We start from the raw sequence: 24,981 nt of genomic DNA, 5'->3' as shown, positions 1-24,981 counted from the left end.
ATAATATAGATATAGACTATGTTTGACAGAATTAAGCACTGAACACTAAATGCTGAATATGTGACTGAATGGTTAAGATTAGTGTTTGAATCTGAATACTGAATAATTAAGTTTGTTTGACAAGTGAAAATTTATAGTCACTGAATAACATATAATTTTACTATATTGTCCCTCGTAATTTTTTTAGAGTAATTATTAAACATATATTTATTCACTAATAGAATCATCACTAATATCTAAAATAAAAAATAATTATTATCACCCTTGTAATATTATATATATTTATTTTGATAAAATAAAAATAATAATTGTAAATCTAAATCCTATAATTGAAAAATAGGAAAGTAAAATTTGAATATAATTTACAATTTTCGTCAACACCCCATAATCAATAAAAGATTGAAGAAAGGGAAATAAATTAAAAAGTAAAAATTCTCCACCGCTACTTTATCTCTCTTCCTCGCATACTCATTTGTTTATTTAAATATAACTGGCCGAACACAAAAACTCATCAACTACAATTGCTTCCTCGAATCAAGAGGCACGGATTTTATGGGGATAATTTTGTCTAATTTTCATTCAGTTGATATCTGAACCATTAAGTCTTAATGTTTTGACTGAATCGATAAGCAGGAGATGAATCCGGTCAGAGTTGTATACCAAACACTCTTAATTAGTTATCTCTGACCGAATCAGATTTTAGGAGCATTAAGACCTCATTAAGAGCTAATCAAACATAGCCATAATAAAATGTGTTCTTGGGAGAGGGGCTAAAAAATAAATTAGGATTTTTTTGTATATTTTGAATTTTGGGTGAACTAAATAGTAATATAGATATAATATAATGTGTCTCAAAAGAAATTGAGACAAAAAAAATAAACAACAATTTTTTGCACCAAAATAGATTCGAACTCATGACCTCTTCTAAAACTTGGACATCTTTACCACTAAGGCAAGCTAAATTCTTCCTATTATTTCGGGTGGTCCATGGCATACTTGGCCAACCCCTAAATCCGCCCCTGGCCTCCGTATCTCATCACACTTTGTGTCACAATGAGCAAGTTCAATAGCAAATACAACTCTTATGCCTCCATCTCCTTCATCCTTACAAGAGCAGTCAAATAAGCTATATCCATTACAATCACCAGATTACTCAACGCAAATCCAGCTAGTAGGTCTAAAAATGTTGCCTTTAACGTGTCCCTTTGCACCATGATTCCCGTGAAGTTTAGGGTGACCAGTTTCCGCTCCAAACGACCTATATCTCAATTTATGGCATCTCTTTTCTCACGAGGTTCATCCATTTTGAATCCATTTGCATTGCAAATGGAATTCAAGCTCCATCTCATCTCTCGATCCACTTCATTACATTCTTTGAAAGGCATCAACATTTCGTTCTTGAAAACACGGGCATTTTCGAGCATGTTGTCACGAGCCGCCCAATTCCCATGGACCCGAGGAGGCTAAGTTTAATTCATGAATCAAGCCCAATGGAATGGAAGATGCCACAATTAGGCCAAGTGTAGAGATCCTTAGAGGATTCAAAAGGTCTTCTAGAATCCTCCTTTGTGTCTATGGTAGAAAATCATGGAGTGTTCTAGAGGATATCTCCTAACCGTTAGATAATGATGGCCACAAACGTTTCTTGAGGAGGTGGAGTTGTATAAATAGGGGTAGCTCATTCATTTGTAATCATCAAAGAATCAAAAACATTAGAGCGGCGGGAGGGAGGGAGAGAGAGAGCGCGCTCCACCACCTACCAATGTTTTAAAATTCAATACAAGTTTCACCAGTTGGACTGAATAACTTGAGTGTTTGTTAGGTTCCAAAACAAATTACTTACAAAATGCCCCACCAAGAGTTAGCTCATTTAGATTTGGAATTTTCTTGAACAGTGGATTGATATTGTTTGCTTAATACATACACGAGACAAAATTCCTAGCGGATATAACCAAACATTAGATTTTGCAGCAGTCAGATATATCCAATTCCTTCAAGTTTTGTAATGAATTAACAACTTCAAGATTCTTTATAGCTTGAGAGGCCCTTATGCATCAATGTTCTATATGAGTACACAAGGCTATAAAATATTGATCAACTTCATCTTCAATATCAACATCTACCTCTCTAAGGGATCTTAGAGAGCCAAAAAAAGACGACTTTGCCTAATGCACCAACTACCGATATGACTAGACCGAGCCTTGAAATGTAAATTAGTAAAACCATGGACACTATTTACCCAAGTTTTGAACTTTCAAAAAATTCACAAATATCTCCATCTAGTAGCAAGAACGCTTGTTCTCACACACAAATATCTCCATCTAGGAGCGAGAACGCTTGTTCTCACTATGTATCGACAATATTTTATACGCAAATTGCAAGAAAATACTAAGAAAATAATTCTATTTTTCTTCATCCTCAAACCTCACTCTACGTACTCCTATTAATACTAACCAAATAGAAAACTAATGTATCTAGAAAAAATCGAACTCTATCTATCCATGTCATTGGGTGGTATCATTTGGGTGATTCCGTCCAACTCGGTTGAATGCAATTTCACACCCGGTCCAACCGGTTCAACCTCTTTTTTTTCTTTGAGCTGAATTGCAACAATGCCAAACACGGGTAATATAACCAAACCGAAGTTTTTGTTTATGTTTCTAGGATAAATCATTTAAAAAAAATAAATATAATACTAGATGAAAAAAATAGGGTAAATTACGAAACCCTCCTGAACTTAGGTTAAATAACGAAAGATGCCCCCACCTATCCGTGATAACCAAAATCCCATCTGATTAACTGTTGATCGAGTTTTTTTAATAAAAAATGTGTACAGTCTATTATACCTTATGTTAAATAGGTGAGAATTTATTTTTCTTAAAATTGTGTAAAGTCTATTCCCTGAAATAAAGAAAAAATCCGTGAAAAGTCACACTGTAAGGGGTTGGTGTAAGATAGAAACAAACCTCAAGAGGTGTTTGGTAATTACGTATGGACATGGGGTATTTTCGTAACTTACCCAAAAAATAATACATCTAAATCATTACTACATAATAAACAAGGCATATATACTCGTAATTAATTACCTTAAAAAAATCAAGTTTCGTACAACAATTTCTAAGTATATGTAAATTACGAAAGGACAGACAGACAACCCCACAAACAAAAAGGTACACGTAAACACAACGATATCCAATTGTGCACACATCTTTCCAGTTTTTTTGTATCTATCCAAATATAGAAATGCTCACATGAATACAGATATATAAGATAGATACATATCAGAAAAAAAAAAAACAAAGGGGCAAAAGCTTCCATGGAGTCCAGCAAATGGATAGCGGCGGTGGCGAGCATTTGGATCCAGTGCAGCTGCGGCGCATCGTACGCCTTCGGAATCTACTCTCCGGTCCTCAAATCGAGCCAGGGCTACGACCAATCGACGCTCGACACGATCTCCGTCTTCAAAGACATCGGCGCCAACGCCGGCATCATTTCCGGCCTCCTCTACGCCGCCGTCTGCCGCCGACGCCGACGCCACGCGCCGCCGTCCTCGCTGTCGGGGCCGTGGGTGGTCCACGGCGCCGGCGCGGTCCAGTGCTTCGTCGGGTACTTCTTCCTGTGGCTCGCCGTCACGGGAGCCATTCCCCGGCCGCACGTGGGGGTCACGTGCCTGTTCATGTTCCTCGCCGCCCACGCGCAGACGTTCTTCAACACGGCCAACGTGGTGACCGCCGTACAGAATTTCCCCGATTACAGCGGAACAATTGTCGGTCTGATGAAGGTATTTCTTTTTCGCCCAATTTTTTACTATCAAAATTAATTTTTTACTATCAAAATTAATTTTACCATTTTAGGGCTCTGTTTTTTAATCCAAATTCACAATCTTAAATAAGTCAAAAAATAAAATAAAAAAAATTGAGGCTTACATTTTTAATTAGTACATGTGTACTAGAATAAGACTTGGCAGTTTATAAGCTTCTCTTTCCTTAAAATTCAATCAAATGTCAAGTTAATCATTAGAATATTAGCAATGACAATAAAATAATTTTCAAAAAATAAAATAAAAAAATGAGCAGTGTGGAGGATGGAACTTGCCCGGCAAGATTAGCCGTATCAATCGTATTCATGAATAAATGGCATATAATAAATATCGACCGCTACAACTCACCCAATTTTTAGGCCCGCCCGTGAATTTATTAAATAAAACTTAAGTGGTTGCTATACTCTTAAAAAAAAGGTATGACGATGGTACTCCGTGATTTTGCTTTAGATTTGAGCCACGTCACGCGTCACTTCGAATCTTATGTTTCGTAGTATTTTATTTTTATGACTATTTTAATTTGAAAAATGTATGGGAAACTCGATTTGTTTTAGGTGTTCCCGAAATATGGCCATGTTAATGTCTTTTCTTAACGTGTGTTGGATTATGAATGGCATTGATCGGAAAGTTTCCCGGGGAAGATTGTTTTACGAATTTATAGTAATATCCAATTGGTAGATAAAAATGAAACCACAATCGACAAAATCTTCAACTAGTAGGCACCAAGGTAAATCTTCAATACTACATTTCTGAAGTTTCCGATTTCTCATGTTGTTTCCTTGACAGGGTTTTCTCGGACTTAGTGGCGCAGTACTCATACAAGTGTACCAAACACTATTCGCAGGGAAACCGAGCACTTTCTTGCTAATGCTTGCATTTGTACCGACTCTTCTTTCCCTTGTCCTTATGTTTTTCGTGAGGGTCCATCACGTACAATCTCGAGGCGACGAAAAGAAGTACCTGAACGGTTTCTCGTTGATTTCCGTAATTCTTGCAGCCTATCTCATGTTTCTGATAATCATCGGCAACATCTTCGCTCTATCTCAATGGATTCGTGTCTTGACATTAGTTGTTCTCCTAGTTCTATTGTCTTCACCTATTAAAATCGCGGTCGAAGCAAATAAAGATGACCTGCAAATTGCACCCTCCACTTTGAAAACCCCTTTAGTCGAAGAAAACTTGTCCGTAGTGGAGAATAAGGCGGCCGTTCTTGATGTCGGATTCGAAGAGATGAATCTCTTACAAGCAATGCGTACGCTAAACTTTTGGCTACTTTTTACAGCCATGCTATGCGGGATGGGTTCGGGGCTGGCCACAATCAACAACATAAGCCAAATCGGGGAATCGCTCGGCTACACTTCTAGAGAGAGAAGCACGTTGGTTTCCCTATGGAGCATATGGAACTTTCTCGGTCGGTTAGGGGCAGGATATATATCCGATATCTTCATGCACAATAAAGGTTGGGGCAGGCCGTTGTTCATGGTGCTTACGTTAGCAACTATGACGGGTGGCCACGTCATCATTGGGTCGGGTTTTCCCGGGAATTTGTACGTGGGGTCCGTTTTGGTTGGCATATGTTATGGGTCGCAGTGGTCGTTGATGCCCACAATTACTAGTGAAATATTCGGCGTGCTGCATATGGGGACTATATTTAACACCATTGCTATAGCTAGTCCTTTGGGTTCGTACTTGCTTTCCGTGAGGGTGATCGGTTATATATACGATAAAGAAGGATCGGGTATGGGGAATTCTTGCAGTGGAGCTCATTGTTTTATGCTGTCGTTTTTTATATTGGCTTGTGTTAGTCTGTTTGGGTTTTTTGTGGCGTTGGTTTTGTTCGTAAATACGAGGGGAGTCTATGCTGGGATTGTACGTAGAAGAATGTTGTCGTGAGAAGTGTAGCTTGTCTGTATACTACTATTGTGTATGTAATGATTGTACAAACTATGTACATACATTTATGTTATTACTCCTAGTTTAATTTGCTGGCTTCATATTGAACAATTGAGTTGCAGATTATTGCTTGTGAAGCTTTGAAATTGTTCCTCCCATATTTTCACCGCCGAAATCGCCGCGGAAGCGTTGCATTGGACCAATTCAATAGCGCCAAGTGTCGTGTCGGTATTTCCCCGACACCCAACGGAACCTCAGACAATTCATTCATCCCGAGAAGTTTAAGGTTCTGCACAAAGCAAGATATTATGATATTTTCAGCTTCAAACACATGTACATATTTTCAGCTTAATTTCATCTCTTATTTTTGTCTCAAGTCACTATAAAATTTCTTCAAAATATATACTTCAAATGTTCTGCACGGAATAGCTATTTTAACTTCAAGTATACTACATTGCATAATTTTACTATTAATTGCGATAAATATTACAAATCTCATACATCAATTTAAAAAATATCTGCGAGTATTAAAACTAATTTCAAAATATTGACAAATATAACCATGTATTATCAAAAATGAGCAAAAGCAAAATTATGTAAATTCATATAAACAATAATAGCTAGTACCGATTTCTCGTCGGGTTTCCATGATTTATGCAACCTATCTTAATATGTAACATTCTCGATTCGTTTCGATGGACCCGTGCCTTGACATTACCAGTACTTGTAGTACTTTTTCTGTCTCCACGAGTACAAATCGAGTTGCAGATTATTGCTTCTGAAGCTTGGAAATTGCTTCTCCATCTCCTCCTTAAACATCTCTAAACCGTCATCATGCAAGAACTTGATTCGAACTTGAAGAAGACCTTCGTTACCGAAACTCTCTTGTTCCTCCAATATTCTCACTGCTGACATGGCCGCTGACTCGGTGCATCTGACCAATTCGATTGCGCCAAGTGTTGGTATTTCTCCGACACCCAACGGAACCTCAACCAACCTATCCACCTCGACAAATTTAATGTTTTCCAGTACCGGAAAATGTGAGCTGTCCGCATTCCAGTATTTCAGATCACTACAAGAGTAAATTTTAAGGAATTTCAGCTGAAGAAATCCTCCCTCGACCGGGTCCCACTCGGATCCTACTATCGAAACATATGCTAGTTTGAGAAATTGAAGATGCGGCAAAGAACCAATCATAGCCAAGTCTTCCGAATGAAGACAACAACCTTGTAAAGTCAACTTCTTGAGTGAAGTCGGTAATGCCATCAGATTCGGTAGTGAATTGCTCCCATCCAGAATGTTCCGGAAACAACAGTTTAGTGATTCGAGTTTATGTAAGCGGCCAATGTTGTAGAGACAGTAGCGTCTTGAAGATCTCTCAGACAAAACGTCGTTGAACGTTATCTTCAGTTTCTTGAGATTGGGGATTCTCTTACACACCTCATCACTTAACCTCAAATCGATCACTCCTTCGACCGTCTGCAAGTTTCGTAAAACAAAATCGTTGCTTTTAGAAGGTGGATCGACAATAAATACCTTATTGAACTCCACATGCCTAAGGTGCACCATCTCCCAAATCTCAGATGGTGTAACAAATACTTCATCAGAATCATCTATAATAGTCAGAGTTTGCAAATTCCAAACTCGTGATATTTTTTGAAACCTTTCGAAATTATCCTCCCCGAACCCGTACACAACTGGACGTACGCAAACATAACGCAAGTTAACCTGCTTCAAAATCTCGTACAGATCATTGCTGTACCTGCGGATAGGCGCAAACAATACTCTCAACAATTTCAACTTAATCTCCATCAAATTACTGTTGGTTGCAAAAGAGCGAATAAGTGATGCCGACTCAAAAGCATCAATAAGTTGACGCCTTGGAATTTCTTGATGACATACAATACGACGCTCCTTATATATGCCTTCTGCATTAATGTGAACATCATTCACCCTCATCACAATAAGAAACTTCTCTTTCTCAGCTGCCTTTATGCATAAGTCTCTCAAAAGATCGTGGATAGTGCAGGTTTTTGTTTTTCCTGTCGACCTCAACTTACGAGGTAGAATGAGATTCCTGTCGACGAGATATTTTAAGTGATCCTCTGCAATCTCTTCCAAGGTTTGGGTTTTATTTGATTTAATAAATCCCTCTGCAACCCAAAGTTTGATGAGTTGGGACACATAGATAACACTATCTTCTGGAAAAATTCCCATGTACAGAAAACACGGTTTTAAATGAGCTGGCAAATTGCTATAACTCAAAGATAGTATGTCCACGCTTTGCTCCATGTTTTTTGAAGAATCAAGAATCGAGTTCATATTTTCTGAAATATTCTCCCAATATTCTCGTGTCTTAGAGGATTTCCCAAGAAGTGCTCCAATCACAACAATCAACAGGGGAAGTCCTTTGCATTTTTTAACGATCTTCTTCCCAATTTCCTCTAATTCAGGAGGGCAACAACCTTCTTGTGGAAATGCATTTTCGCAAAATAGCTTCCAACTTTTATATTCATCGAGAAATTTCATTGAAAAGTACGACGAGCCAAAATAAACAGCAACATTTGATAGCCTAGTGGTTAGGATAATTCGACTTCCATTGTTGTTATCCGGAAAGAAAAACATCATCTTTTCCCAAGCATCGATGCTCCAGATATCATCCAATATAATCAAATATCTCCTACCTATTAGACTTTGATACAACTCTTGTGCTAATTGTTGTTCATCAGCAGATTGACTACTTTGGCGAGAAAGAAGTTTTGAAAAGATTTCTTTCACACTATACTCTTGAGATATTGTAACCCAAGCACAAACATCAAAGTGGTTCGAAATTAGTCGATGTTCATAAGCGTTTCTAGCAAGAGTAGTCTTACCGATGCCGCCCATACCCACAATCGGTATGATTTGCAGACTCGATTGTCGTCCGGTGAGAGCATCCAATAGTTGAAACAACTCCTCGTCAAATCCCACCATCTTGCTATTTCCGTTAATACTTGATGAAGATCTAGGAGCAAACGACGAAAATGTGGGGCCCTGTTGAAGATGATCATTGAATAATACCCTTTCTTCTTTAACAACATTGAAAACCTTTTCCTTAACAGAATCCAAGTGTTCGATAACTGCATGTAGATCGAGCGAGGAAACGGAATCGGAGTCAATTTGGTCGACGACATGAGATTCGATTACATCTTCGGCCGCATGGGCTGCGGATGCGATTTGGCTCTCCAGCAATTCGTGTGAATGACCACTCTCTATGAAATCTAGCAAGAAATAGAGCTTTGCATCAAGAGACTCAACCTGTTTGTTGTCGAGAACCGAAGTCGAAAATCGATGATGATTTCGGATGTCATCGATAGTGTTCATAAGAGAAACTAGAGCTGCGTAAGCTGCCATCACAGATTTTTGTTGTGCTTCAAATTACAGAATGAGAGTTTGGATGAGAGATGTTTGAACTTTTTTTTGTAGGGTTCTTAACTCGTTCACTGTATTGGTCTAATTTAATAATGCTAATTTTAATTTGTCCCTTAGCTTCTAGTTTCTGTAATTATATATATATATATATATATATATATATATATATATATATATATATATATATATATATATATATATATATATATATATATACTAGGGGGTGTGCACCGCGCAATGCGCGGTGCTGTTTGCCCATTATTTAGGTTTTTTTTTTTTTTTTAATTATGTTTTTGAAAAAATAAATATTTTATTAAATTTCGAACATAAATATTATTTATATGGGTCCTATTTGGACCATGAATGTAATAAAACAAAAACTAATATAAAATAAAAGAAATATAAAGAAAAGGAAAAACAAATTTGTTGGATAAATAAAACAAAAGTAGAAAAATGTAGACGAACAATGAGGGGTGACTGGTGTAGATTTAAGAATAAGAAGATAAATAAAAAGAAGAGATATTTGGGACCACACAATATAAAATAATTTTAATATGTGAACACCAATACTTGTGTCGGATGAAAGAAGATGTGGGAAGAATAAGTGGGCCCAGGTAAAAATAATTTGTTAAATAAAAAAGAATAAAAGCATGAGAGAGAAATGAAAGAAGAGGAGGGAAGAATAAGTAGGCCAAGTGAAATTAATTTCTTAAATAAAATAAGACAGGAGAGAGAACCGACGGCGGGCCCCTACAGCAAGAGTACCGACCGCATTAAATAAAATTGGAAAAATAAATTGCTACAAGTTGCTTTTAGAGTGGAAAATAGTAAAACGACGTCGTTTTAAGATTAAATGGGCCGAAAAAAATTAGAAGAGAAGCTGGTAGGCAATTGATTCTTACATATATATATATATATAATGATTTTTTTTTTGTATTTTTACTATTGGCCTTAATTCAAATGATCTTGAAAACTTTATTCAAGATATAAATTATTAGGGCGGCTGCTCTAAAAGCTTAATCCCACTTTGCACCCTTCAAATATAGTAGTTTGGTACTTTGCACCCTCGAAATAAATTAATAGCACTTTGCACCATCGAGACACAATAAATCATGTATAATGCACTCCCGAATGAAACTATAGTTTTTATCAAAAATTGAGTGTGATTTTTATTTTTCTGCACTTGGTGCGCTCGAAATTAGGTTGAAAGTTGAAGAAAATAACAATTTAATTTTTTATTTTGCACGATGTGAATAAAATAAATAAAAACAATCAATAAAAAATGAAATTGCCTTTATTATTCACTTAAGTGTGCATTGTTAAGGATTTATTGTATTTCGAGAGTGTAAAATACTATTATTGTTTTTCAAGTGCGTAAAGTACCAAAATGCTTCATTTCAAAGGTGCAAAGTGGGACCATGCTCTAAACGTTGAATTCCTGGTGCGGACTAAGTGAAATGATTGCATATGGAATAATGAATAATTGAATATAACTTGTATGCTTTATGTAATCGATTTCAACAATCCATATATTGAACAAGAAAACTTGTAAAAAATAAATAAAACATTCTAAGTATATAAATTTTTTTGCCAATAATTCAACCTCTTAAAGATAGGCATCATTGTATCATATGCTAACAAGTTGGCAAAGAGAAATAGTTCAATCAAAAGGGATTAAACATAAGGGTGAATGGGTGATAGTCGGATGGAACGCTTGAGAATTAACATTTTTTGAAAATTTCCATTTTTTTCTCGAAAGTACAAAAACAATTTCAATTAAAAACAAAATCGAAATCTAAAAATTCATAGTGATTCCAAAAGTCACCGAAAATTTGGAAATCGCATTTAGTTTTAAATTTTAAAAAACATTTCAAAAAAAATTCATAAATTTTCATAAATTTCCAAAAATAAGAACGCACCCACTTTGATAAAACTAAGGGTAAATAGCACTTAAACCCCCTGTGGTTTCACCCTTTGGCATTTCACCCCCCTTTGATATCGATTTGGGCACTTGACCCCCCTGTGGTTGTCAATTGGTAGCGACCGTCTAATAAACTAACAGAACATGTAAAATGTCTGAAATGACCTCTTTTTTCTACTATTTGCAGGTCAAAATCACTGCTAAAACCCTTGTATATAAATATAAATCCAATATGATTTAATTATAAATAACCCATATTCATAGGACTAAACTACAATTTTTTCATCTTCGTCTTTTCCCCTGCCTTCAAATGGGGATTTACCGAACCAGCATCTTCAAGAAAAAGAAACTTTGTCCGTCTAAGATACGCCGGAGAAAAACAACGGTGGCGTCTTGGTTAGAGTCTAGGGCAGCCCAGAAAGCAGAAACCTCATGAAAAAAAATCAAGATATCCCCTTTGTTTGAGAATAATTGAGAATAATTCCCAGAAAACTCGATCCAAAAAATAGAGAAAATTGAAACCGAAAGACTTCCACAATACAAATAGAGGTCATGGTGTTGGTCGGCGGCGGGTTGATATCATAACTCATCGTCTTCTTCATCCACATTTTTTCGACATTTCCTTTTCCTCTTCTGGTTTCAGATTTGGGTGGATAAACAATTCATAAACTATTCAACCCTTATTAAGTCGTTAATTTATTTTTCTTTCTAATTTGTAATTTACTCTTTATAATATATATACATGTATATTTTTTTTAAAATGAAAAGCTAGAACCTACAACTAATTGAACATAATTTCGTTGAAAAAAATATAAAATAGTTATAAAAGAATTCATATACGTAAATTAAAAAATAATTAATATATAATTTAGAAATTATGTAATATAGAATATAAAATATAATTTAAGAAAAAAATATATTATTTTTCTAATTAAAAGAAAAATCAGAATAGTGTAGAATTTTTTATTAAAGCCAAAAGGGCAACATGGGTATTATTAGAAATTTCAGCTTGAAAACCTTCAACCACTCCAATTTTGGGCGAGTGTGATGCACTTGCCGTTAACTTTAACGGATTATTAGACGGCCGCTACCAATTGACAACCACAAGGGGGTCAACTGCCCAAATCGATATCAGAGGGGGGTGAAGTGCAAAAGGGTGAAACCACTGGGGGGTTAAGTGCTATTTACCCTAAAACTAATAGTTACTAAGTTTCGATTCATTAAAAAAAAAGAAAAGAAACAAAAAAACCCACTTTGATAGCAAATGAAAAGGTTTGAATTTCCAACATGGCCATTATTAAAGTACAAATTTAATTAAATATTACATTTTTGCACCGAGGAAAATAATTAATTATAAAAATAAGTTATAACAACTTATCAGTTCTTAAAACATCTTATCAGATGCAAGAGCTTAAAACATCTTATCAGACGTAAGAGCTTATCAGCTGTTTAAAATAAGCTTAGCCAAACATCCTCTAACTAATATGTATATATTTTGTTGTAGGTAAATTTTTCAGAAAAAAAAAAATTGGAATTTATTTTGGAAATTAAATCGGATCGGAAATCGGAAGTTTCAATTTTTTTACATAATTCCAATTTCAATTAAAAAAAATACGGAAAATCGAAAATCGGAATGAAAAAAGTTTTTCTAAAATCGGAACTTTTCATAGTCAAACAACCGGAAATTGAAAATTCCGTTCCAACTTTCACCTATAATTAAACACAAAATAAGAACATAAAGTCAGACAATAACAGTCTAAAACAACCATCTAATCTTTATACCCAAAAACAACTACCTTTATATATATCGACACACACACATGTACATGTTCTGCTCCGATTCGAACATGACATAGCGGGTCGAGATTTTAAGACATATCATAAATAAGGAGAGACAAGGCTCCCGACAAAGCTGCATCCATTAAGCACATGGGCCGGAAATCCATCAACAATCATATCTCTAAAAGTTTTGTCTTTCAGATTGTAAATAACCAAACTTTCCTCTTTGGTCGTCCACACAATTTCCTCATCACCCCCGATATAACACAAAGGCCTTGCAATAATATACCGCTCGTAATAGTTACAGTCGATACTGAATTTCATCCAAGACTCTGCCGATCCATACTCTCTCATAACCCAAACATCCGTTCGGTTACCATCCGTTTTTTTATTGCATCGAGCATCGACCAAACAAAGACAACCCCCAAGAACCACAAGCGTGCAGAACACAAAGTTCGCATTTATGCCACTTGGAGCGGGAATTTCATCGAACACCTCACGAACCAAATCGAAAGCAGCAATTACAGACCGATGCCTCGAATCTTTAATACTAGCCAACCAATGGGCAGCTCCATTCAAGAAAACCCCGGAGGGGGGGTCGTGAAAAGTATGGGCATAAGGAGAATTCTCAACCCTTTTCCAGAACCCCCTCTTCACGTAATACACATCCACAAACGTATCCACAAAGCCAGTGTCGTAATCTTCGTCGTTAAAAGAATAAGAAACTGAGACAATCTTATAATCATCGATAGCACTATCGTAACCGAATCCATGCATGGTAAAGCTCTCCCATTTTTCTAGAGCTACAGGCGGATCTGGTACTTTTGCCTGCTGCAAAGTAACGGGGTTCACTAGAAACTTCTCGTTTTCCTCGTTTAGTAACAAAACTAGGCCGTCGCAAGAGCCCAAAACCTCGATCCAGTTATCCTGCACTTCGATCTTTTCGGAAAATGCGTCGTTCTTGATGGTGGCAATGGAGTTCATTGAATGTGATGGGGTGATGAGAAGGAGATTTTCTTGGTGGGGTTTTCGAGCGAGGTGGGACTTGATGAACTCGGGGGTGGAAAGTATCGTGTGCCATTGTTTCGATAAACACCTGCACTTGCCTACGGATTTCGCGGGGAGACGCGAGAATATCTCGATCAAGATTTGTTGGGTGAATTCGCAGGTCACCGTTTCAAGTTCGGAAATATCTGAAAGTTTACAACCACCATTTTCATGATAAGGATCAAATATTTCTCAAGCATCGTCATATCACTCTCACGAATAAACAAGAAGAAAAAAACAAGTAAAAAGAGATAGATTACGACATACAAACGAGGAATCGAAGGGGATTTACCGCTAAAAGTTGGCGAGAGAAGACTCCCCACGAAGATGCCTCCATCGATAAAAGCGTCTTGAACTCCATCAACAACCATATCCCTCGATTTCCCGTCTTTCACATTGTGAACAACTAAAGCTTCATGGGTAATCAACACAAACTCCTCATCCCCAACAAAACACAAAGGCTTCAAAATACCGTCATACCAACCGATACCGTATTTCGTCCAAGACTCCGCCAACCCGTACTCCTTCATAATCCAAATACTCTTTCGAGCATTACATTGATAGTCAACCATACAAAGACAACCCCCACGAACATGAAGCGAATTGAACACAAAGTCCATATTCATACCACTTGGAGCAGGAATTTCATCGAACACCTCACGTGCCAAATCAAAAGCAGCAATTACAGACGGATAACCGGTCCCTGGACTACTCGCCAACCAATGGAGAGCCCCATTCAGCAAAACCCCCGACGCACGATCAGGTGCCGAGTGATCGTAAGGAGAATTCTCAACCCTCCTCCAAAACCCCTTCTTCACGTAATAAACGTCCACGAACGTATCGACGCAATCGGGCTCGTACTCGCACTCGGGATCGTAATACGAAAGCGTGACAATCTTATAATCATCTGTGGAACTATCGTACCCGAACCCATGCACGGTGAAGCTAAACCGCTTCTTCAAAGATAGAGGCGAATTTGGTACTCTCCTCTGCTGCAGGGTGACGGGGTTCACCAGAAAGATTTCGCCTTTCTTGTTTACCAACAAAATCAAGCCGTCGCAAGAACCGACAAACTCCAGCCAATCAGATCGCAGCTTGATTTTTGCTGAATTAGTGCGTTCTTTGATGGTGTCGATGGAGTGGATCGAGTTTGCAGCGGAGATGAGGAGGAGGTTTTGTTTGTGGGAATTTCGAGCGAGGTGGGATTTGATGAATTCAGGGCTGGAAAGAAAAGCGCGCCATGGCTTCGATAGGCATCTGCATTTGCCGATTGATTTTGCCGGGAGACGTAAGAAAATGTCGATCAGGATTTCTTGGTAAAGTTCGGGAATCGCCATTTCTGATTTTTTTGATTTCTGTCTAATTGACGAGGGTTTTGACTTTTTCAGTGGAGCCGGGGACAAGGTTGACTGTACTTAAATTTATAATGTTTGACTGGTTTTATTTCTGGTTGGCAAATTCTCTTAATTTTCTACCAAATTTATATAATTATAAATACTTTTCAAATTTATAATCCACCGCTCTCTCGTATTACTCCTTTTTTACTCTCATTTTTTTATGCAATAAATATTTATTACAATATATTTAAACTTTCATATAAAATTATGTACATACCTTATATTAATGCAGCAGAGCATTTCATCCAAATTTTTTTCACAATAAAATTGTGAATTTTAAATTTTAGATAGTTGATTCTTCCCTAAATTAAATCTAAAAGGGTTAAATAAGATTATTATAATCGTTCAATCTGAATCGGTTTCTGCTCAAATTGAGCTGAATGAAATTTAACTATTTCTTCAAATTTTAATCCATCGAAACAAACAATATCAAAAATCTCGAGTGTTATTTTTTTTTTTTATTTATATCTAAACAAGCACTTAATTTATTACTTCAAGAACGTGAATTCCTACTATTTTTGACATTTGAAGATGTTTTTCTCTGAGAAAGATATTGTTCACTTACGTTGGAGAATGTTGGATTTTGTGGTAAAGATTCTAGTGGAAAATGCTGAAGTTTTTTGTGGATATTCTAATTAGGGTAGTGGTGGAAAGTTTGTGAATTTATACAGTACATGGACGAAAAATGAAGGTGTAAAATAGAAAATATAATTAATTTGATGGTGAAATAAAATATTTTGAGCGTTAAAGTAGCACGTCTCTTATGTTTTTGTATACATAATATGTATTTTGGCCTAAAATTTCAACAATCTTCAAATATATATTTCTAAATTTACTGGTTTATTCTAATACAATTTGCACCCCTCTCCTATTATACTAAAAGAAAATACAAAATGCTCCTTATTTTTAACAGTCTAGGTGGATACAAAAAAAATTAAATATTTGGGGTGTGGTTGCCAAATGATCATAGTTTAGGGGAGGTAAATGCAATTACCCAAATTTTAAATATACGGATAAAATTATGATATCCGTATTTGTATATATATATTAGTATTACTGCTAAAAACTCCTCGTGTTATTCGTATTAGCTAAATTCACTCTATAATGCATTTTTTACATACAATATTACAATGGCCTTAAATATTTAGTTTGGGAGATAATTTGCTAAAAGAGTTTGATTATAAGGGAGTTTTGATAATAAAAATAACACGGAGAGTTTTTTTAGCAATTTGAGTAAACACATGGACGCTGAATGCAATAAACTTCTTCCATTTAATTTTCACGTTCTAAGCCATTTTATCTTTGAACAATGACACGACTACTATCGTTCATGTTCTACTGTAACGATGGCCTTTAAAAGTTAGACCGATTTCGATATCGAACGCCATGTAGCGAATATATATAAGTTATAACCATTGTTTTGAGAATGAAATTAACTATATATCGATAACTTGAACTAAAAAAAGATTAAAAAAAATCATCCCTCAGAGGTTAAAAAAAACATTATACTCTTCCTACCTTAAATTCAGTTCAAAATTGAGGGTAAAAAGACCCCTCCCAAGAAAAAAAATAACCGTCTTATTTTCTGCCCCAAATGGTATTCCGATTATCAACTTGTATATGCAAACAAAAAAAAATTGGCCATCTTCCTTGATTAGTTGACACTAGTAAGGCTAAAAAACGCGGCAGCACTCTTCAACTCATTCTCAGCCATTTCCTCATGAACTAGTTGTCTTGTATCTTTCGACGGCGACGAATCCAAGCTGCGTGTTGATCGAAAAATTCAAAGTTAGCTCATCGAAATCATATATATAACAATTGTGTCGTGATCATTATTGTGTGTGTTTGTCTATATGTGTATATATAAAGAAAATCAAGAATCATAACTGATACCTGGAATCGCAGGCTTCCTTGGAACCGATATAAGATTGTGTGTCATCAACACAATCGAAAAATGAATGCATCTCATTGTAATCTTGACCTATTTCTTGTTGGACACACAAAGCTTGTGGTACAATCAAGTGTGCTGGATGTACGACCATCGAACTCGTATTATTATCATTACTATTACTATATGTTTGTTGTTGTTGTTCTTGTTGATGTTGTTGTTGTTCACAGAAAGAATTCACAACATTATTATTCTCCTTGAAATCCAAATAATTAATACTATAATCGACATTTCCACTATTGGAATACGAGGCTTGTGGGGCAACACAATTGTATTGCGGGACGACATTATTGTCTTCAAGCGAAAACGGAGCGTTCCTAGGTGGGGCCACGCCTAATTGAAGTTCAGACATGTAATCCTCAGTTGCTGCTATCTGTTGTTGTTGTTGTTGTTGTTGTTGTTGTTGTTGTTGCTGTTGTTGCTGCTGTTGTCTGTAATAAGCCAATTGTTGTAAAACGGCTTGAAGTTCGTCTTCGGCCATTTGAATTTGATAATTGAGGTGTCGTATTTCGAATAAGCATCCATGCACGGGATATTTGTCGCGCTGCAATGCGTGGAATTTGATCGACTTCATCGCCGTAACTTTCTGATCGGGGCGAAGCTCCTTGAGCAAGTTCTGGATGTTCTTCACGCCGAATAAACGGTGGACGTTTTGGAACATCTTAGGTTGATCGGCCGGAAAAAACGGGGCGAGGAGGCATTCCGGCGTGCACCTCCTCCGCTGGTACTTGCAAGCAGCGCAGGCTTGGCCGGTGCCACTCTTAATGGTCATTTCTCCAAATCATCAAAAGAGATGGATATGGTTTTTGTTTTCTGATCATAAGTGACAGTGAATTTGTTAATCTTAATTTGGTGTTTGGAAAGAAAGAAAGGCAAATGGTAAAAAAGTTTGATCTGAAAGTGAAGGTTTGTTAGAGTATTAGGGACAAGTGTTGTTACTTGAGTGAAGTCTATTGTTATGGTCCCTATTATTTGGGGGTGTTCTTGGTCTTGGATTAGTCTTTATTAGGCTTAATATATACAAAGCTTTACTTGCAAATTTGATTTTTCTTTTTTAAAAGGTTTGTTGTACTTTTAAAGTTTTGTAACATGTGGGGGTTTATATACCATAGGTAAATTTAGGTTAATTTTTAATAGTTCTTCCCTATTTTTGGAAGTGTAACTTTTTTTCTTTTTCCTTTTCTTTTTGTTTTTAAATATATAAACTAATCCCTAAAAGTTAATTTGATTAAATAAATTATATTTTTAAATTTACAGTAATAGGAAATATGATGGATTAGTTTTTGTTTATATGAAAGAACTGGGAGCAAACCACATAGGGAGGGGCGGACTCAGGGGGTTTTGGGTGGGAGCTAGAATATAGGTGTAAATTAAGAGAGAATAATATTTTTATGGACTAAATATGTATAAAATTTTAATTTTGGGGGCTAAAGTACATAAATTAATAGTTAAATACCACAAAAATATAAAAAATAGTAAGAAACTAGTAAAAAAATATTTTGTTGCAGGGACCCCAGCAAGACACACTGTGGGTCCGCCCCTGCATATAGGTGTATTGGCTAGACCTCCACTCTGGTGCAATACAAAACATTACTACGAAAATTTGAAGATGGTGGGATTCGAGGAGGAGTTGATGCCACTTTTGGATGCTCTCACCGGACAATAATCTTGTCGGCAAATCATACCCCATTGTGGGTATGGGCGGCATATGTAAGACTAGTCTTACTAGAAATGCTTACCAAAGTCGATTAATTGTGAATCACTTTTATGTTTGTGTGTTGTGAGAATATTTCAAAGAGTATAAACTCGATCTTGGATTCAGAAGAGCAACACTTGGATATATTTTCGTTGACTAATATATATATTTGCCTGCTCATTTAAGACCATGTTTTCTATATGAGAATTTTTCCAGAAGACGGTGATACTCATGTATCCTGACTAATCAAAGTTTGGGTTGATGAGGGATTCATAAAACCAAATGATACCCAACCTTGGAAGAGATTGCAGAGGGTTACTTCAAGGATCTCGTTGACAGGAATCTCATTTTACTTCATAGTTTGGGGTGGAATACAAAAATTAAAACTTGTCGCAACCATGATTTTGTAAGAGACTTGTGCTTAATTGCGGTGATCAAATTCCACAAGGCATTGACAAGGAGCGTTGCATTGTATTTCATGAAAGAATTGCACGTGAGAAGCGCGACCACATTCGAGACATTTTTCCGGCCGCATTGGAGCCAACACCGCGTACTCATTCTCTCATAATATACGAGTTTTATGATTACGAAGTTCTTCCCCCATCAATTTCCCTACAGCGAAATTTGCAAATGTTAAGTACTAACGGAAAATTGACGAGAAGGACTAAAAATGTTGAATTTTTCAAATATGCGTGACCAAATATGTTTTTTTGTGAATATAGAGAACAAATGTGAAGTAGGTGCAAACTTAAGAGATAAAAACAGTATTTTTTATGTTTTATATTATATATGTAATCATCCATCAATTATACTCTTCTCCTTTTCTTCTTCTTTGAGTTTGAGTCTCTGTTGCATGATCCTCTTTTTTAACAACATTCGAAACCATTTTCATAATCATTGGAATATGCATCTCATTAGCATCTTTTATATTCTTCATTTTCGCTGTATAGAGGATAGTGTAGCTAGTTCGATACTCGTCATTTTTGAATCTATTTTTGTGACGGACAAGTTACTGAAATTCTCGGGAATTTGCTGAATTTGCACGTGTTATGAATTGAAATACTGGATAGTAGACAACTCCCATTTCCCGTGGAGAAACTTGTTCTTGTTGGATTTATTGGATATAATTAATATTAAATGATACATTTCACTAATAACATAAGCTTTCTGGTTGAGGTGGTCATCCAACATGGTACTAAAACCACGTCATTCAATTGGATTGACCTAATTCAGAAAGTAATTAAGCAAAACGAGAAGAAAGAACCGAACTCCAAAAATTGGCCGAATTTCGGGTTACGAGCCCTGAATTTCGTTCCTGGGATTCAGATTTTCTAATCCAAATTTGATTTTTATTTTTATTTTTAGTTTATAATTAATTTAATCAATTTTCCATGTTGACAAAAATGCAAATTTCGAATAGCAAGAACTATATGAATTGTGCAATAGTGAATGTATAGGTTAAAAGTAATAAATATATTGTCCAATTAAGAAACTCTCAGAAACCCCAAATCATTTCTAAACCTTCTGTGTAGACTCAAACAATGACAAAGTTTATTCCTGTAATGGTAAAATAATTTGTGGTAGTAAAAACATAAGCTCGTTTCATTTTCGGGGTGATTTTGCACTATAAATTTTACACAAATAACCACCTCCTAAGCAAACATACATATGAGTATGTGTGTTATTATGTGTTATTCAATGGTGCAGAATCACCCGATGTAGCATCTACAAAACTTTTTCATTTATGCAATTCAACGGGAAATTCTATGCTATACCCTATTATTAACACCGGATGATTATATTGTTAATTGTAGATCTACACATAATTACATACACATGTGTATGTGTACAGTGTTCTTAGTAGATGGTTATGCAATTTCATCTACGGATAACAAATACCCGGTGTAAATAACCAGTTATAGCAAATAACTTCCCGCAATTTAGCAGATGATCGGGAAAGTAGCATTTTACAGTGGAGATTGAGTCCCACCACAATTTTATCTTTAGAATTAGAGGTCATAAATCATGAAAATGATATGTACCTGTAAAGTGGAAACAATAATGGTGGAAACAATAATGCAGGCAAAAAATTTGTTCCAAATATAAAAAAATAACAACGGGAAAATTATAATTTTCGTCCCTCAATTTTGCACTAATTTCACATTTGAACCCTCATGTTCACAAAAAATACATTTGGTCCTTGATGTTTTCAAAATTTAACACTTTATTCATTTCCGTCAGTACCAACGGAATCATGTGTGTTCTCATCACTTCTTCAACCGACGACTAACGGTAAATTGACGAGAATGACCAAAAGTGTTAAATTATTCAAACACGAGGGACCAAATATGTTTTTTGTGAACTTGAGGGACCAAATGTGAAATTGGTGCAAACTTGGGGATGAAAAACTGTAATCTTCCCAATAATAATAATACAAGCAAAAATTTAAACTTCATTACTCAATTTGCAAACAACAATGGCAGCTTATGCAGCTCTTGTTTCTCTAATGAATACTATTGATCAGATCCAATATCATCCTCCCCCTTACGTTTCTCGTACAAAGAATCAGATAGAATCTCTTTCCAATAAGGTTGCTTTTTTGCTAGATTTCATAGAGACTAATCATTCTCACCAAGTGTTGGACAGCCAAATTGCATCTGCAGCCTATGCTGCCGAAGATGTAATCGAGATTTACGGATTCCAACGAAGAACCTCGCCATTCATTCGCTTCTTCGATCTAAAGAAAGTTATACAAGACATGGATTCTGTCACGAAAGAGGTTGTTAGTTTTAAGGAGGAAAGAGGAGCATTCAAAGATCATGATCATCATCAACCGGCCGCCGGCCCCACGTACTCAATTTCCGCTGCCACGTCATCAACAACGGCGCTTACTAGTGCGGAAACGAGCGCGGCCGCGGTTTCTTCGGGGCTCGATGACGAGTTGATTCAACTTATGGAAAGGCTCGTGGGACAACGATCGAGTCTGCAGATCATCCCTATTGTAGGTATGGGAGGGATTGGTAAGACTACTCTTGCTAGAAATGCTTACGAAAGTCGATTAATTTTGAATCACTTTGATATTTGTGCTTGGGCGGCAATATCTCAAGAGTATAGTGTGAACGGAATCTTTTCAAAGCTTCTTTCTTGTCAAAGTAAATCCACCGGTGAGACGGGCCGAGAAGATCAATTAGGAGAGAGAATGTATAAGAGTTTAGTAGGCCGGAGATATTTGATTGTACTTGATGACATGTGGAGTATTGAAGCTTGGGACAAAATAAAAAGATTCTTTCCCGATAACAACAATGGAAGTCGAGTTGTTGTAACTACTAGGCTGTCAAACATGGCTACTCATCTTGGCTCGGATTCGTACCTTTCGATGAAATTTCTGGATAAAGATACAAGTTGGAAGCTATTTTGCGAGAAGGCATTTCCACAAGAAGGTGGTGGTTGCCCTTCTGAATTGGAGGACATCGCGAAGAGGATTGTTGGAAAATGTAAAGGACTTCCTCTGTTAATTGTTGTGATCGGGGCAGTTGTTAGAAAGTCCTCTAAGACACAAGAATATTTGGAGAATTTATCGCGAAATATGAACTCGATTTTGGATTCGGAAGAGCAAAGCTTGGATATATTGTCTTTGAGTTATAGGCACTTACCTGTCCATTTAAAACCGTGTTTTCTTTACATGGGAATTTTTCCGGAAGACCACGTCATTCGTGTATCCCGACTAATCAAACTTTGGGTAGTCGAGGGATTTATAAAACCGAACGAGACCCAAACGTTGGAAGAGGTTGCAGAGGGTTACTTAAAGGATCTCGTTGACAGGAATCTCATTATAGTCGGTACTTTTGGGTCGACCGGAAAAATCAAAACTTGCCACGTCCACGATCTTTTAAGAGACTTATGCCTAAAGACTGCTCACAAAGAGAAGTTTCTTTATGTGGTGGGCGTTTCCGACAGTTCACAAGGCATAAATGACGAGCGTAGAATTGCAGTTCACAAAGAAACATCATCGTACCGCATGGCGTCATTATCACTCGCTCGTTCTCTTATAAGCTTTGGCCACGATCAACCATCATTAAAATACTCTCCATTGTTGAGAGTGTTCAATGCGGTTCGTGTAGAGTCAATAGACAATATTTTCGAGTCGATCTACTTGCGTTGCATTTGTGTATTCTATTCAGCGATGCCGCAACTCTCTCGCAAGCTTCCGTCTTCGGTATCCCTACTAGGGAATCTGCAGATGATAATTATCGAAGATATCATGAGAGTCGACCAGATAAGAAACATTGAGATTGTAACGGAGGTATTTTGGGAAATGCGGCAGCTTAGGCATCTACAGTTCAACTATATAGATCTTCCAAATCCTCCTCGTTTGAGAGGTGAAGAAGAAAATGATCGCGTTGTTTTGAAAAACTTGCAGACACTCGAGAAAGTAATTGATTTGTTTTTGAGCGAGGAGGTGTGTAAGAGAATCCCGAATGTCAAGAAATTGAAGATAATACTTTTTAAGGAATGGACTTCCATGTATTGCGCAAAAAATCTCCGCAGACTAAGTAAACTCGAATCACTAAAATGCGAGTTTCTTGTAATTCCGCGTCGGAGTTTATTGCTCAAGAATTTATCGTTTCCGATTTCGCTCAAGAAGTTGTCTTTACGAGGTTGTTCTCTTCATTGGGGTGATTTGACAATGATTGGTTCATTGCCATATCTTGAGGGTCTCGTCTTGGGAGTGAATTCGGTTAGCGGGTCCGAGTGGGACCCGGTTGAGGGGGAATTTCTTCGTTTGAAATTTTTGGAGCTTTACTATGTTACTGATTTGAAACACTGGAATGCGGACAGCTGTCATTTCCCGGTTCTCGAGAAACTTGTGCTTACGGAAATTAATAAATTGGAGGAGATCCCTTTGGGCATTGGAGAAATACCGACGCTTGGATTTATCGAGTTGGTTAGATGCAGCGAATCTGCGGCTATTTCGGCGGTGAAAATACTCGAGGAGCAAGAGAGTCTCGGGAATGAGGGTCTTTTTGTTCGAATTATGGTGAATTATAAGAAAGAACTACAACAATTTGAGAGCTTCACAAGCAATAATTTGCATGTTAGTAGTTTCCGGCTGTGGTAGTGAAAAAGTATATTGTGCACTTTGAATTAGGTGATTCCGAAAATATTATATGAGCTGAGTTTGATTATTATAAAGTGTCGCAACCGCCAGAGCTGTTGCGGGATTTCTGTACTCTTACGTACGTTGTTGATTTTAATTTCGAATTTGTACTTCTCAACGGTTGTTCATTAGTTTAGTACTTGGATTAAATTGTTATAGGTTAAAGTCTTTTGACCAACGTAATTCACGTAAATTTATATGAATCTTAAATGAGTAGACAAACCCTTTATTTTTTTTCCGATCGAAATCGGATTGCATACGATATTCAAATTCCAATTCAATATGACTTTTGTTTCGTATTTTGGACATGTTGGTTGGTGAGGGAGCTTCGCTTAATAAAATTTGACCGTTTCTCGTCAAAAAAAAAAAGAAAAAAAGAAGAAGTTTTTAATACGTGTGCAAATCTGAAAAACTTCAATTAATTAGAAACGGAGGGAATAGTTTGTATGTTCTCATGCTACTACTATGACTTCTAGAACCTCAAATTATTACTCCTGTTTTATTGAACTTAATTTTCTTACCTATTTATTTTGGACAACCTGTCTATTTCCACTTTTGTTTGGAAATTAATTTCATTTAAATTTCTCCATTTCCCAAAGTATAAAACCTACTCATTACAAATTACAATGACTCTACTTAGTGAAATTAGATGAATGTTAGGTCCAAAATTGAAGTCCAATTATTGTTAATTGACTTCATACAGTCTACACGATCACTTGTAGCTACTCTATCCGTTTTAAATTAAATGTCATTTTGACTTTATGACATATGTATGTACTAAAAAAAATTACTCAATTTGTTCCATATTATATGTCGTTTTGGGTGGTTGCGCGTATATTAAAATTTTCAATAAATGTGCATAAATCATACGAAATATAACATAGTAAATACTAAAATACCCTTGTCATTAA

The 24,981-nt window shown here is 36.4% G+C and overlaps 5 protein-coding genes across 5 annotated transcripts; 2 read left to right on the top strand and 3 right to left on the bottom strand.

Annotated features, from left to right (window-relative positions):
* Positions 1–3,152: 3,152 nt before the first annotated feature.
* Positions 3,153–5,801, top strand: LOC105972574 (protein NUCLEAR FUSION DEFECTIVE 4). The gene is made up of 2 exons (XM_012997537.2): positions 3,153–3,781; positions 4,607–5,801. Exons 1-2 carry the CDS (start codon positions 3,317–3,319, stop codon positions 5,711–5,713), a joined length of 1,572 nt encoding a protein of 523 aa, XP_012852991.1. The 5' UTR covers positions 3,153–3,316; the 3' UTR covers positions 5,714–5,801.
* A 344-nt stretch (positions 5,802–6,145) lies between these two features.
* Positions 6,146–9,249, bottom strand: LOC105972523 (putative late blight resistance protein homolog R1B-16). The gene has a single exon (XM_012997484.2). It carries the CDS (start codon positions 9,104–9,106, stop codon positions 6,428–6,430), a length of 2,679 nt encoding a protein of 892 aa, XP_012852938.2. The 5' UTR covers positions 9,107–9,249; the 3' UTR covers positions 6,146–6,427.
* Positions 9,250–12,688: 3,439 nt separating this feature from the next.
* On the bottom strand, positions 12,689–15,266 carry LOC105972620 (uncharacterized). Its single transcript, XM_012997590.2, has 2 exons — positions 14,164–15,266; positions 12,689–14,017 (listed from the first exon to the last, which is right to left on the bottom strand). The coding sequence occupies exons 1-2, from the start codon at positions 15,206–15,208 to the stop codon at positions 12,924–12,926; spliced, it is 2,139 nt and encodes a 712-aa protein (XP_012853044.1). The 5' UTR covers positions 15,209–15,266; the 3' UTR covers positions 12,689–12,923.
* A 1,420-nt stretch (positions 15,267–16,686) lies between these two features.
* LOC105972540 (LOB domain-containing protein 27) lies at positions 16,687–18,100 on the bottom strand. The gene is made up of 2 exons (XM_088817675.1): positions 17,162–18,100; positions 16,687–17,031 (listed from the first exon to the last, which is right to left on the bottom strand). The coding sequence occupies exons 1-2, from the start codon at positions 17,986–17,988 to the stop codon at positions 16,923–16,925; spliced, it is 936 nt and encodes a 311-aa protein (XP_088673801.1). The 5' UTR covers positions 17,989–18,100; the 3' UTR covers positions 16,687–16,922.
* Positions 18,101–21,348: 3,248 nt separating this feature from the next.
* Positions 21,349–24,188, top strand: LOC105972522 (putative late blight resistance protein homolog R1B-16). Its single transcript, XM_012997483.2, has one exon. It carries the CDS (start codon positions 21,389–21,391, stop codon positions 24,029–24,031), a length of 2,643 nt encoding a protein of 880 aa, XP_012852937.1. The 5' UTR covers positions 21,349–21,388; the 3' UTR covers positions 24,032–24,188.
* The last annotated feature ends 793 nt before the right edge of the window (positions 24,189–24,981 follow it).

Source organism: Erythranthe guttata, chromosome 4 (assembly GCF_056151865.1).
Source record: "Erythranthe guttata isolate IM_541 chromosome 4, IM_541, whole genome shotgun sequence".
In the NCBI taxonomy this organism is placed as follows: domain Eukaryota; kingdom Viridiplantae; phylum Streptophyta; class Magnoliopsida; order Lamiales; family Phrymaceae; genus Erythranthe; species Erythranthe guttata.
Note: the sequence above shows the minus strand (reverse complement) of the source record. Positions and strands in the feature narration are given on the sequence as shown.